Consider the following 14,345-nt stretch of genomic DNA (forward strand, 5'->3'; position numbering starts at 1 on the left):
TGGTTAAATAAAGGTAAAATAAACCAATTATGTAAAAAAAAGTTCGAGTTCATTGTTTGATATGTTATTCAAATGTAATGTAGGCTCACAATGGCAATGGAAGAACATTTATAGGAAATGGTTTTCTCTAAAGCAATGTGCTGTTTTCTCACATCATATGTATTAAGTTGTGAACTCTTATACATTTAAACAGGTATGGACAGTAACCCTATTCCAATAATCAATTGAAATGACTTTGCCCACATCTAAGTAGACCAAGGCTACACAAGTAGACTAATCCGGGAGTCTTGTCATTGAATTGAAAATATATCAGACGTTTGTAAAACAATTTTTTGCATTGTAATTCATTTGTAAATAGTTTTCTCGATTCGTTTCTAATAGCCTAGCCCTGGGATGTCAAATCAGGTTTGACATGTGAATGGCTAAAACGTTAAGTCTTTATATTATATAATTAATGTAACTAAACTAAATAATGCTAAAACAACTATAATACGATTGGTAAGACGTGGGTGATGTGAGTTCCAGTGATGGGGAGCATGGAATTGCTGAGGGAGCAACTGAGTCAGTGATGGCAGAAATGGCTGCTACCATATGCCACGCCCACAACCTAGACATTTAATAGTTTATTGTTTAAAATAAGAATCAAAATGTATGGTAATAACGTGTTAATGTGCTCATCCATCCTGATATACATATGATCTGCGATGTTTAATTGTTGGTCATGTTTAGATAGAACATCTAACCGTTACTTTCCTGTGCCTCATTATGAAGAGGGCCTGATGGCAGATTGGCAAAAGATGGATAAAATGTTTAAAATGTCTATTTCTTTTTGGTTTGTGTATAAAATATTATTAAAATCTATTAAATTAAATGTTATTTTAAGTGCATATGTATTGATTTATACTGAAAAATCTGTATTTTTGAGTAGCCTTTGAATATTCAAATTGAAAGTAACGCGCAATCAAATCATTGTCAAATCATTGAGTTCTAGGGGTTTTAAAAAGTAGGCATGGAGAGAAAATTTCACAAACTAATATATCCCTAGCTATATTAGGATATTATTGTATGCTCTGAGACAGTTTTAAGACTTGTGTGTTGAGAATTTGTGTGACTTTTATGAATATTTCGTTATAGCCCATATAACTGAGCCAGAAAAGGACATTGTGGAATCTCATAACTGCTCTTCTTCCAGGACTCTTTCTTAATTTGTACAACATGTCTGGTAAGTTTATCATTCTTTTTTCTTCGGATCATGGTTCTTTTTTACGTTCCTCCTGAAAGAAAGAAAGAAATAGAAATGTTAGAACAAAACGATTGGAAATAATTGACATTGCACAACATGATGTTTCACTTCTATGGGAACTGCGAGGTTATGATGAAAACCTTAGAGATAAAGTATGTAACTCGTGTTTTAACTAAAGAGTAATGGAAACTAATCTTCAACAATGGCCTCACGTGGATTAATGCCTATTACCTGCATGATGTATGCTATTTTCTATTGCAATAGTTTGCAATTTAATTGAACAACGTTTTTAAAATAGTATTTTGCTTATTTCTTAAACATCACTACTTTTGGCCACTTCGTCCACGTTAGGGCGTAAGGATAACTTAACTCCAACGCGGTTTTATTTGCATTATTCTTGTCGATTCAACTGTAATTGTAGTCATTCTAATCATACTTTAATATGTAAATTTACAAATGGCCATTTTAAGCAGTAATCAGTGGGATGTGTCTTTTGGGTAGCTTTAATATTTGCCACATTTAAGACAAATCATGATCTGACATTTCAGTATATGAATATTTAAAAGGATGGGTTTGACAGCCAAGCACACCTCTTTAGATTCTGCCGGCAGCTGCTATTATCGAATCACCTTTACCGCCAACTTTCCACTCCTGAGACAGTCTCTGACTGCCTTAATGACTTCTACCATTGTGTGGCGTCGTTTCTGTAATGACTTTAGTCATTGGAGAGAACGTTATACCCCCGTATCGTTAGAAGTGAAGCCATGACTTACAATCGAAGGCATACATATATGAGTACCGTTCATTTTAGCATAAAAATCAAAAAGCTAGGCTACTGCACTAAAACAATGAACATGTGTTTAGAGTGGGTATAGGCAACGGCTCTAACCTATCTGCCTATTACAGTTCAATTACCCGATCATTTACAGTAGGCTTTGTTTTGATAGCGTAAATTAGTATTCAATTTCATTTCAAATGCAGTCCTGCTTCAATGGATGAATTTGACAGAAAACGAAATGGTTTTATTGCGTAATTGTCAGGTATGGGGGTTCTATAGGCTAACGGGAATGATCATCAAAACCAAAACAACTTTTATTTTATCGTCGGGTAGGCTAAAGCTCATATTGTTATCCCATAGTCTACCAATGATATGTTGGCTAAGTACGGAGCGTAAAAGTAACTTACTTTTATAATCGGACAATTTCTCAAGCGAAGTCTTCCATTTTCACCTTATTTTTTGCCGGATTTGTAGAGTCCTTTCGGTCTTTGTTATTGACTCTTCCTAGGCTATTGTTTGCCCGCTTTATCTGTAGCCTAACATTACTTCCCTACTTTCACGGAATATGCCGCTATCAGCCCCCTTTCATGGATCGCAACGCTTAACCTGTGTTTTAGGCCTATGTATAGAATAAAAATAAACATATTACCTAGATTAAATCGAAAAGTTACATTTACAATATAATTTTTGCACAGCTTTCCTTTGTGCTTGAAATGAGTGTGAAGGCAAGCCCACTGTATTGACTGTGAAATTCGAAACCCAGTCTCTGTCGTGCGAGGTTCTCGCAGAGGCAGGCTACAGAGGATATAGACCTATGTAGGACAATATTAGGACACTTCTGGCTTTCGCATGGGCAACTTTGATACAATAAATTTGGCATCATTTCAGCGATGCATAAGGACAGCCGTTTGTTCATACTATATTGCATAATTCATTTGAAATTCACAAATAAGTCTAGATGTAATACATTGCGTTAAACACCCTGATCAAAATAATCTTATAGTAATATTGAAATGTGATTTTAATAATATTCCAATGTTTTAAATTATTAAGTAGGCCTAATTAAATTGTTGCGTGAAGGTCTGCAGCAGGCAGTGAAAGTGCTCGAGAATGGCAGGGTTAGGACCATTCAAGTTTGTTTACAGTAAATATCGACACCATGTTTTTCTCTTTTGACAGATAAGCCAAAGGTGTACCAGGGCGTGCGGGTGAAGACAACGGTTAAACAGTTGCTGCAACAGAAAAGAGCTCTCCAGACATCAACTAAAACGGTTAGAATGGTAATTACCCCCCCTCCACACACACACACACACACACACACACACACACACACACACACACACACACACACACACACACACACACACACACCCACACACACCCACACACACACACACACACACACACCACACACACACACACACACACACACAATATAATTGGAAGTGTTGCTCTCTCCATGAAATCCCCATTGCAATAACTTCCTCAATTGCCGCAACAGCCACCAACCTTACCCCAAACACGAAGTTGCATGTCTCATTAATGATTGACCACCAGGTCTACTCTCTAGTAGCCTAGCAATCATCGTTTAACAGTAACAGTGGGACATTTTTTCATGTAGGGACTGTTCCAGCTGTTTTATGTGATATTTTACAGCAAATTCAGATTCAGAAAAGATGTTCTTATGTCCATTGGCAATATTACAATCAGAACAATAATGCTGAACATATGGCAAAGATGACGCTGATTATTGGAGCCACTCCCTTAATTGATCACACATACTGTAGGCTAGTAGTTATCTATTTCTCTCTCTCTCTCTCTCTCTCTCTCTGTCTCTCTCTCTCTTGCTCTCCCCTCTCTCTCTCTTTCTGTCTCACTATCGTGTTCTCTCTCGCTCTAAATGTTCAATTCAAGGGCTTTATTGGCATGGGAAACATATGTTTACATTGCCAAAGCAAGTGAAATAGATCTCGCTCTCTCTCTCTCTCTCTCTCTCTCTCTCTCTCTCTCACACACACACACACACACACACACACACACACACACACACACACACACACACACACACACACACACACACACACACACACACACACACACAACCCTCCAAAATGAAGAAGAAGAAAAAAAACAAAAAAACAAATGCCATTATTGTGCTATACAGTGGGTGGTAGACTACTTGTTATTTGAAGGTAACAAGTAGCTTTCAAGGGAATGAAAAATAACCAGCCAAAAAATCGAACTGTTGCAAATGAATGGGGACTTATATTTTCTCTCTGTCTCTCTTTCTTATTTATTTTCCTAAATGAATAGAAATCCCAAAGCTTGGTGAGTCAGGATGTCTGCGTCTCCTCCTCCTTGTCAGGTAAGTTCAAATACGTCCAAATAAATCAGAATTTCGCTACAGCGTTCCATTGTCTGACATTCTCTTGATCCCAAAATCGATGTACGACAAAGCATCACCATGGAAGGTCCAGAATCAATGTTCTATCGTAAAAAATGTTTTTCATCTTGACTGTATCCAAACCTGCTAACGAAAATACATGTAGCCTACAGTAAAGTGCAGTAAATGCAATTTTAAATGTCCAGTGGGGGCGTTGCAGTAAACCATCATCAAATAAACAAGCTTTGATCCAAAAGACAGAAGGTAATGCATTATGCATCATACATGCAAATAGTAAAATAGCTGTAAAATCCATCACATAAGCCTATTATAAAATATATTCGGAGAGTCTGAATTGCACATCAGATTCGGTCAGGTAAAATATCTAGATTGACACTTACATGGAGAATCAACGACCACAGCAGAATAGTTGGAACATATATCTTTGTATACAATTGACACTGACCCACATTCCTAAAGTGCAGTGTACTGGGACCTTTTTATAAACTTGCATTCAAATGTGTTTTTTAGCTGTTGGCTGGTGGTGCTGTGACATCACTTCTGGAGTCTTCACTTATTTACATGTCTCCCTGCATGTGTTTATGTATGCACCCTCTGACTGATCCTTCTCGTTCATTCCTAAAGGCCATTACTTTGATTATTTCCCTGAAGAGATGAATTCCAACTGCATCTTTCAGCCGCGGTCCATTCCAGAGAGCAACGTCCAGATGGACAGCTTCGACAATCAACACTTGATAAGCATGATGATCCCCAACGAGACCTACAGCAGTGGTATTCTGCATCCCGCTACCTCAACAACACTTTGGCGCCAGGAAAATCACTCCCCGAATATGGGCTATTACGGCCATGGCATGGTATGCTTTATTCAAATTCAGTTGCGCAATCTCCTGTCTTTGCAATTACGCACGGTCATATGAAATATTTGTCAAAGCTCAGGCTGTTTGTTCATTCAGAGATTTGGCTTGGAATAGGAAATGGTTTCGTTATACTGTACTACAATAGTAATGCACATCTCATCTGGCTTGTTTTTCAGGCTCCCAGCTCACCATCAGGTTCCCTGAATATGTCAAGTCCGGTCGATTACAATAGTTATTCGCCACAGGAGTCTTACTCTTCGTCGTGTTACAACTCTCCGACGAGGCTGGACTTGAGTTATGGGTTTGTTCCAGAGCACTACCACTACCAGAACTGCAACCTCCAGGAGAGCGTCTCCACTCCAGAATACGCACCTTATGGCACATCAGACTATGTATACGCCTTGCCTGCGGAGGACAGCTACTTCAGGCGTGATTTGTCAAATTCAGAGATGTGCTACCTTTGAATATTTATTCGGTCTTTGTTGTCTGTGTAAATACAGTATAGTGTACAGTCAAAACAATGTCTGTAACTCGATGTCAAACGTTGACACTTGTGGCACTTGTTTTGAGATGTAGGCCTGCTTTGCATTTCAGTGTTTGCGGTCGAAGTTTCCTCCGAGTGTCTGTTTTTGATATGATTGGAATAATGGTTTTAGAATTCCTGAGATTGGATAAATGTTGGATATGTGTGGGCTTAGTGCTATCTTCTTAGTTATTGACTTTGATATTTAAGCAATAAGGCACGAGGGGGTGTGGTTTATGGTCAAAATACCACGGCCAAGGGCTGTTCTAACTCGATGCAACGCGAAGTGCCTGGATATTGGCCATATACCACAAACGCCCTAGGTGCCTTCATGCTATTATGAACTGGTTACCAACATAATTAGAGCAGTAAAAATAAATGTTTTGTCATACCAATGGTATAGGGTCTGATATACCACGGCTGTCAGCCAAGCAGCATTCAGGGCTTGAAGTTTATAAATATATATATACAATTCTAATGATGTCATCCTGCTTTTTTACAAGACAGTATATTGTTTCTTATAGAAGCATTCATTTTGTAAATGAATTGAAAAGCCTACCCAAAGGACATTAGCAGCATCATCCCCTTCAACTCACTATTTAGTTTCCCTGTGCAGATGCACACCGAAGCTTAGTTAGAAACATTAACTTAAATAGATCAATCATTCAAATAAAAGTGTCTAATAAACCAAGATTAATGACAATAGACAAACGGTAATGATCTAGAATTTTTTATAGTGCTTGTCATTGCAAGAATAATCTCAAAACCCACTGACAAAAGAAAAAAAACAAAACAATAAGGTTAACATTGACCGCTCTTGGTGTGGAAAAATGATCTTCCATGGAGGCAGACGCAAGTGCACGTCGCATCAGGTCACATCCAACTCAAGAGACGCCTGTCTCCACTCTACCCTCCGTGCACACCATCCTCTGCCTCGGGATCCAAGTCTCCTCCGAGACCGATATAAAGCGGGGTTGAGCAGGGATAGAAGTAGGCCTGCCTGTCCAAAATGATCATATTGTTACATATCACCAAAAACACGCACCAATAAAAGATAACTACTTGGATAAGGATTTCATGTTTTTATGACACACAACAGGTCAAAGGGGGTTTGATAATCGCGCACGACTTTTGTGTAATGGAAAGCATAATCCAGTGCCTGCCAAATGCGCGCGCAAATCAGAATGTGTTCATGTACATTTGTTACAGCTGCTTATAACTATGACAATTTTTACCCCAGTAGTTTACTGTCACTCTCCTGTCTTCTATTATGAACATTATGTTGGAGCAGCAGTAGCAGCCATGATTATTGTAGCATAAACCCACATCCAAAATGATAACCTTCTCATGTATGCAGGCTGCAAGCATAATGCAGCACATACCTGCTGTGATCCTTGACCTCTTATGATGTCCAACTCATTAACCAACCAGTTTTCTGGGATAGTGATCTTGTGAAGGGTCCTGGGGTAAGATGTTTCTTTTTGGATTTCTAAATCCTCAGTAGAGCACCTTTTTCTCTTTTTATACAATCTGAGCTGAAGCATGTCTGGGTGTGCTCTCATTCATCAGGATGGAATTAATAATGAGGATTCTAGAAGAGAGGAAGCCAAGGGCTGCAGGTAACGCTAGTGTTTGTCGTGTCATCAGAAGATCCTCAGAAGAACCTATGAGGTACTAGACTGAAGGCAAAGAATGGGAGGAGGAGAGATGCAATTGCACACAAGGAGAGTACAATAGTTGAAAGAGGAGACTTCAAGTATGTTCCTTTCTCCTGACCTCTAGTTGATGTTGAACATATGAAATTAAAGAAATCTATAGGGCCTACATTATGAGCTACTATTAAATGTTGGGCCCAGATTTCATCGCTGATATTTAAAACTTTTACTGGCAGTTCATAGGTTCCTGGGTTTCTATTCCAGCCAATTGGAAAAGTTAGCTGTGGTGCTCAATGGCCTAAATTAGTTGTCTTATAACTTGATTGACAAATGTGACAAGGCGGATTGGTACTGTTTTGGGTTCTACCATTGGTGGGAGTGGAGGCAAGGCAGGGTTTTGGGTAAAAACAAAGGATATCAATTGTATGAAAAAATATCTCAACAAGAACACTGTGTAGCTTTTCAAAAACAAAGCAGGCATTGTCCCTAATATAGAACCCCAGCCTCATCGACTATCACATTCAGCTCATTTAATTGTCTCAAGCCCTAAAGTGAGTGTTCCCCCTTCATAACCCTTTATAAGACCTATGAATGCTTCACAAATCATTCATAAGCAACTGAAAGTGTTCCCACTAACATAAAAGGGATAGTTCAGTCAAATGACAAATTTACTTATTGAATTCCTTACCTTAATCATACTTAGAAATTAGTCTGTCTGGTCTCTCAGTCTTTTCTATTTAGTTAGGTCTCTATGGGCTGGAGGAACTCCATGCATTAGAATGATATTGGGGATATTGAGCTCTTAGGGATAAGGAACCATCCTCCATTTTATAAAATGAGTTATGCTGTGTTATGCACCTGATTAACATTTATTTTTTATTATATTGCAACCTTGCCTCCTTCTTACAGCTCCCTTTTTACACGTCTTTCATTCTGAGCATAATATTTTCCTTCTTCTTTTGTCTAGACAGTCTGGATTTGCAAGAGCGTGCAACATAAAGACACAATGAAAAGGATAAGGAAACAATTACCAAGTACCACACCATTTGTTCCATACAACTTTTCAACTTAAATGTAAAAAAAAATATTTCAAAAATAAAGGGTTTTAAGCTGTCCAGATGAACTGACAGTTAGCACTCACTCAGTGCTGAAAAGGAATGTGTCAAAATCAAATAAATACTAGGGTGTGTTCAGGGTTCCAAAGTCCCCCTACTCTCATGCCAAGAGCCTGATTAACAATCCTCTGTGGTAATCCCCTGTTACACCTTGTCTAATCAAATCAAATCAAATGGTATTGGTCACATACACAATATTTAGCAGATGTTATTGCGGGTGTAGTGAAAATCTTGTCCACTCTAGATCAATCTGCACTTTCACCTGCTAAGACTCATGAGCCACCCGCAAAATGACAGAACACTGCTATTGAGCCTTTATTTTTAGTATCATTTATCTATTAACCATGCCAAATGTACAGTATGGTTAGGCTATTGTTTAACACTGTTGGCATTTATGGGAAGCTAAGAGATTGTTTACTCTGTGGAAGTGTTGTTTGTATATAGAGTCTGTGTCATCATAGCCGAAACGTCATTCAAAATGTATGTGTTACAAATCATCCTAAACTACATTTATTGAGCTACACATACACCTTCGGAAGATTTGAGCATGACATTTAAAACATAACTTAACTGTAACGGTACACCCTGGAGCTGGTCATTTGACAGTAATTGCCCTTGCAGTACCTGTAACTTCAAACAGCTGCAATATTTGATTACTAAATGTGGGAAAATAAGTTGCTAACCATTGTGTCTTAACAAAGTGATCGGTAAGTGGGATGTGATTGTGATGAATGAGTAATATTCCTCCTGGGGCACCATTGAAGGATTGAAAAGAAAAATAACTGTTTGCTACATTCGATCTTTATTAGTGAATTTCATTCCAACATGAGTGCATGGAATATGAATCCCTGAAGTACCACTTATCAAACAGCTATATTACTTCATAGAAAATAACTTGTGGTATTTGAGGATCAAACATACTCCAGTATGTGTACATATGTGTATATTTGAAAGTCACAGGCACTGATTCATACTCATTCACAGCGTTTTCTTATTTGTCTTCGGGTTGGAATGTTTGCTGACTTGGCACAATGTCACTTCAAAGGATTGTGTTGATGTTTCCTATCAAGTCCTTACTTGTGTGTAAGGAAGGTGGGCCCGATAAAAGTATTTCACAAGGTTTGATATCGGTACAAGCTGTAAAACACGCTCCTTCTGTTCGAACCATAAGGCCTTTTATTACTGACCAACTAGAGGAACACATTCATTTATTGCTGTGATAACACCTTCACACCCATGCCTGGGGTAGGTGGCAGGTAGCTTTGCAGTTAAGAGTCCTGGAGCCGACTAGGTGAAAAATCTGTTGATGTACCCATGAGCAAGGCACTTAACCCTAATTGCTCTGGATAAGAGTGTCTTCTGCTAAGTGATTACAATGTACAATGGGTAAGGAGAGATCCATTCCTGACAAAAAGAGAGACAGTATGTCTACAGATTTTATTTTAATATGTAGATTTCCTTTCTATAATTACATGTACCACATTTATAGACTGTTTTTTTTATTTCCAGTGTTTGCCAAAGCAATATTATTATGAATTTTATATTAGCAGTTCTGTTTTTGAAAACAGAAAAAAATTGTTAGCTACCTCTAAAAATTGAGGGTCAGTCTATCCTCACATACTACAATATGTGATTCAATACACATGGTGTGTTGTTTCTCAGCTCTTGGGTCTTTTATCACATTTATCTGCAGGCCCAGTTGGTCAGCAAACTGGCTCAATCTAGTTGTGATCATCTGCATGCAGGATTGTTAGGAAAAGAGCATGCAGAGCAATGTCCTCTGCAAATTCAAGATCCTCAAGCACTGAGAAGGGAGTCCACTGGATGTGGCCCTCTAGGTCGGTCTTTTACGGTGTTCCTGATGAATCAGTCAGTAGCAACCATGAAAAGAATGGGTGAGACAATGCATCCTTGGGGTATGCCACAGATGATGGAGAACCAGTCTTTTAGGGTTGTGAACAAGGATGGCAAATTCAACTTCCCTCTAGAGGCAGCTAACAAGTAATACGTTTGTGGGGGATGCCAGGAGAGGACTTTCCAAATGCTGTTTCTGAGCACACTGTCGAAAGCATTTCTGAATTAGATCAAGTTGAGGTATAAAGCGGCTTTCCATTCCAGGCATCGTTGTATGATGTCGCGTATAGTGAATGTGTGGTCCATGCAGCCACCCTTTTTTTGTAAAAAAAAAACAAGCCAGAGAGGAGTGTGACTATTCCTAAATGAACTCCCATATGTTTTCAAACAGGTCTATCAGTGCATTTCGATGCAATTTCAGGGGTCGTTCTTGACCATCTCAGCATGGATAGTGTCAATGCCTTGCCTTTTGACCAGTCCTTAGGGATTGACAAGTCATCATTGTAATTAAGAATGTACAAATATATATATAAAAAGGGATGATTGTCCCTAGATGAATTCCTAGATGTTTTCAAACAGGTCTGTTCCGAACAGTGTTTGTTCCTTTTGGGAAATGTGTGGGTTAGCAAGGCCATACATGTTTGTCCCAACAAATTGGCCTGACTAGCACGCCTATGCTCTACCTGTCAGAAAGTGTGCCCTCTAGCACCAGGAAGCCAGAGCAGGGAGAGAAGAGAGGTGCTGCACCATACACGCCACAATGACACCTGCAATTCTAATTCTGTTTTGACAGCTCCCCTACACTTTGGGGCTGCAAACTTCAAACTCTTTTACTATTGTTATTGCATTGTGTAAAAAAATTGATATTTTCCTACACTGTTGTTTTTGTTCCAGACCTACTACCCAGTTCTATTTAGTCCTTATAGACCTTCTAAGCTTCAGGCCAATAACGTGCTTGGTCTTGGGAGAGAGTACCTGACCTCCAGAAAAAAAGGTGTCATAGTGCCACAAATCTTCACTACTTTGTCCAATGATTTTTATTTGACTTGTCCCTTCTCCTTCTCCTAAATCCCTGCTGATTTATTGTTGAGACATTTTTATTTTGGCCTAGTCCAAATTTCCAAATGTAATGTGTAATTTACTCCTGGGTTTTATGGAATGCGGTGTGGAACTTTTTTGTTCCTGTTTTTTGGTCTTGGGTTTTTCTCATCTTAAGTCTGATCTTTGCAATGATGAGATGTTTTGTCGCTGTATGTGTTCCCCTGTATGTTCATGGGTTCAGTAGAGGTCTTTTCCATTTGCCATTAGACCTAATTACCCACAGTACATATAAGTCCCAGTTGAAATGTGTCCTGACATTTTGCTCTTTGAAGATAAGGGATGTTTGAGGGCAACTTTTACATTCCCAGTGTTGCAAGAGGGCAAGTCTGAGCATGAACTCTGCTCATAGCTATTGTATTACCAATATACTGTGTTGATGTAGCAATTTTTTCACACAGAATTTCTCCCAGTAGATGAAAACTCAGATTGGTCTGAACCTGTCTGAATGCATCTCAAAGCAAAGGTTGATTGCTTGTGCATTTGTACCTCATGAATATAGAGTCAGGTCCATAATTATTGGCACCCTTGATAAAGCTGAGCAAAAAATACTGTATAAAATATATAATACACGTTCTTAGCTATATTGTATGCAAAAAATAAGGAAATGTTATTATTTTATACTAATACAATTGCTGAGAGAAAGAGATTTTGTTTAAAAAGTAATACAAAAAACTCAAAAAGATACAGGTCAAAATGATTGGCTCCCGTGTTTTCAATACTCTAGCACCCTCCCCGTATGAGGATAAGGACACTAAACCTTTTTCTAAAATGTTTAATGAGATAGTAAAACTCAGAGTCTAAGGAGGGATCTTAGACTATTCCTCCAAACCAAATCTTTCCAGATCCTTCATATCCTTCATCTGCTCTTATGGACTGCCCTTTTCAATCCACAAGTTTTCCATGGGGTTCAAGTCCGGAGACTGAGATGGCCATTGGGAAAATGTTGATTTTGTGGTCAATTAACCATTTCATTGTGGATTTTGATTAGTGCTTGAGGTTATTGTCTTGCTGGAAGATCCAGTTGTGGCCAAGTGTCAGCCTCCAAGCAAAGGGAACCAGGTTTTTGGCAAAGATTACCTGGTACTTTGTAAAGTTCATAATGCCGTTGACCTTAAAGGGGCAATGTGCAGTTGCATCATCAATTTTTGGACTTCTGAATTAATGAAATATTCGTATTGATTCTTGAAGAATATAACTTATACATGCCTTCTGAGCTTAGTTAAACCATCATACTATATCAGAACCCCAAATATAAGCTTGTTTCAATCCAGTGTTGATAAACAAAGTAAATGTGAACAAACACTATATAGCCTCAAAATATGGTTAAAACTATCATTTTTATGTAATGGATGGTCAGTCCTTACATCCATAGCTCTGTCTATGAATTTGAGAGTGGTTACATTTCTCCAGCCCTATTCCTAAGCTTTTTACCAAAACTGGGGTGAGGAGGTCGCTTTGTTATTGTCTCAACTGCTGATTGTCGCTTTAACAAAGGCCCCAGGACCAGTGGAAGCAAAATAGCTCCGTAACATCAAAGATCCACCAGCATATTTTACCATAGGTATGAGGTACTTTTCTGCATATGCTTCTGTTTTTCAACTCCAAACCCACCACTGGTGTGCGTGACAAAAGGCTATATTTTTATGGCATCTGACCATAGCACTGGTTCAAGTTTGATAAACAGAATTGGCACTTGGATTGGAACCGGTGCTATGATCAGATGACATGTAAAAGAGCTTTGTCCATGCACACCAATAGCGGGTTTGGCGTTGAAAAACAGAAGCATATGAAGAAAAGTACCCAAGGGGGAGGGTGCTAGAGGATTGAAAACAGGGGTGCCAATAATTTTCACGATTTTTTTTGTATTATTTGTTCAACCATTCTCGTTCTCTGAGCAATTGTATTAATATAAAATAATAACAAAAATATACATAAATATGACCTCTTCAATCCAGGTCAAAGAAGTTGTAAATCAACAGACTTGTTGATGCAATTAACTTTTAGGCCCAAATAAGTTTCAGAATGCATCAATTACTTAAATTATGCACAACGCACCCTGCAAAATGTATGCTTTACACCTGTATAAAATTGTAATTTATTACTCCACAACTATAAACTCATTTATTTCAAGCATATGAAATCCAATGCATAGAATTACATTGCTACACTGGAGACTTTGCATTATATAATTATTACTTCCAAGATCACTTGGGGGGAAAGAATTACTCCTGAAAAAGAGTGGTGAATGTAAGATAGCTTTCCTGCAGTCAATGACCAAAAGCTCCCTCTGGCCTCATGGGTGGAATGTTATTAATATGTGTTATAATTTTAATGAATAAAGATTATTTCCAAATATCCGGTGTTTCTATGTCAAACATTTCAAAATATATATATTTCAGTCTTCTGTGCTGTATATAAAGTGCAATATTGTGATGCAAACTCAAAATGTAATATATTTCAACTCTATATCTGACATGGTACAGTTGTCTTCTTTTTTAAAAATTAAGCCCATATGTAAGGTTCTGTATTTATTTTCTTAGTCAACCTTGTGTTCTGTTTCTTTGTGTTCTTGAACGTAGCCCTGTTTCTTTGTGTTCTTGAACGTAGCCCTGTCTTTCATTTTTGTTCATTGATTTCACCTGTGTTAGTTACTCACCTGGTCTCATCAGCTCCTTATTTAGTTCAGTTCATTCTGTTCGTGCCTTTGTGAGGTATTGTTCGTTTTGACTCTACTAAGCCTTTTCCTAGCTCTTTTGTGAGAACCAGTTATAGCCTTCAGTCCTAGTTTCGGTTCACCTGTCTGTTTGCCTACCTG

At 38.3% G+C, this 14,345-nt stretch overlaps 1 protein-coding gene and 2 long non-coding RNA genes across 5 annotated transcripts; 1 reads left to right on the forward strand and 2 right to left on the reverse strand.

Moving 5' to 3' along the window:
* Positions 1–1,149: 1,149 nt before the first annotated feature.
* Positions 1,150–6,872, forward strand: LOC115163255 (uncharacterized). 3 transcript variants are annotated; one of them, XM_029714984.1, is made up of 5 exons: positions 1,150–1,222; positions 3,201–3,301; positions 4,335–4,386; positions 5,050–5,279; positions 5,459–6,872. In XM_029714984.1, the coding sequence occupies exons 1-5, from the start codon at positions 1,216–1,218 to the stop codon at positions 5,744–5,746; spliced, it is 678 nt and encodes a 225-aa protein (XP_029570844.1). In that variant the 5' UTR covers positions 1,150–1,215; the 3' UTR covers positions 5,747–6,872. The 3 variants fall into 3 exon arrangements, 2 of the variants coding, with proteins under 2 accessions (XP_029570844.1, XP_029570845.1); XM_029714985.1 differs by lacking the exon at positions 1,150–1,222 and adding an exon at positions 1,857–2,283; XR_003869714.1 differs by lacking the exons at positions 1,150–1,222; positions 3,201–3,301 and adding an exon at positions 4,091–4,213.
* On the reverse strand, positions 1,235–5,052 carry LOC115163258 (uncharacterized). Its single transcript, XR_003869716.1, has 2 exons — positions 4,806–5,052; positions 1,235–1,274 (listed from the first exon to the last, which is right to left on the reverse strand). It is a non-coding gene; the product is annotated as an uncharacterized LOC115163258 (long non-coding RNA).
* On the reverse strand, positions 6,520–7,499 carry LOC115163257 (uncharacterized). Its single transcript, XR_003869715.1, has 2 exons — positions 7,188–7,499; positions 6,520–6,805 (listed from the first exon to the last, which is right to left on the reverse strand). It is a non-coding gene; the product is annotated as an uncharacterized LOC115163257 (long non-coding RNA).
* Between the last annotated feature and the right edge of the window lie 6,846 nt (positions 7,500–14,345).

This window comes from Salmo trutta, chromosome 26 (genome assembly GCF_901001165.1).
Source record: "Salmo trutta chromosome 26, fSalTru1.1, whole genome shotgun sequence".
Lineage (NCBI taxonomy): Eukaryota > Metazoa > Chordata > Actinopteri > Salmoniformes > Salmonidae > Salmo > Salmo trutta.

Excerpts from the sequence above, each read along its gene's own strand:
- LOC115163255 (XM_029714984.1), top strand. Across the intron at positions 3,302-4,334 it reads CAACTAAAACGGTTAGAATG|AAATCCCAAAGCTTGGTGAG; the intron begins GTAATTACCCCC and ends CTAAATGAATAG. Across the intron at positions 5,280-5,458 it reads GCTATTACGGCCATGGCATG|GCTCCCAGCTCACCATCAGG; the intron begins GTATGCTTTATT and ends CTTGTTTTTCAG.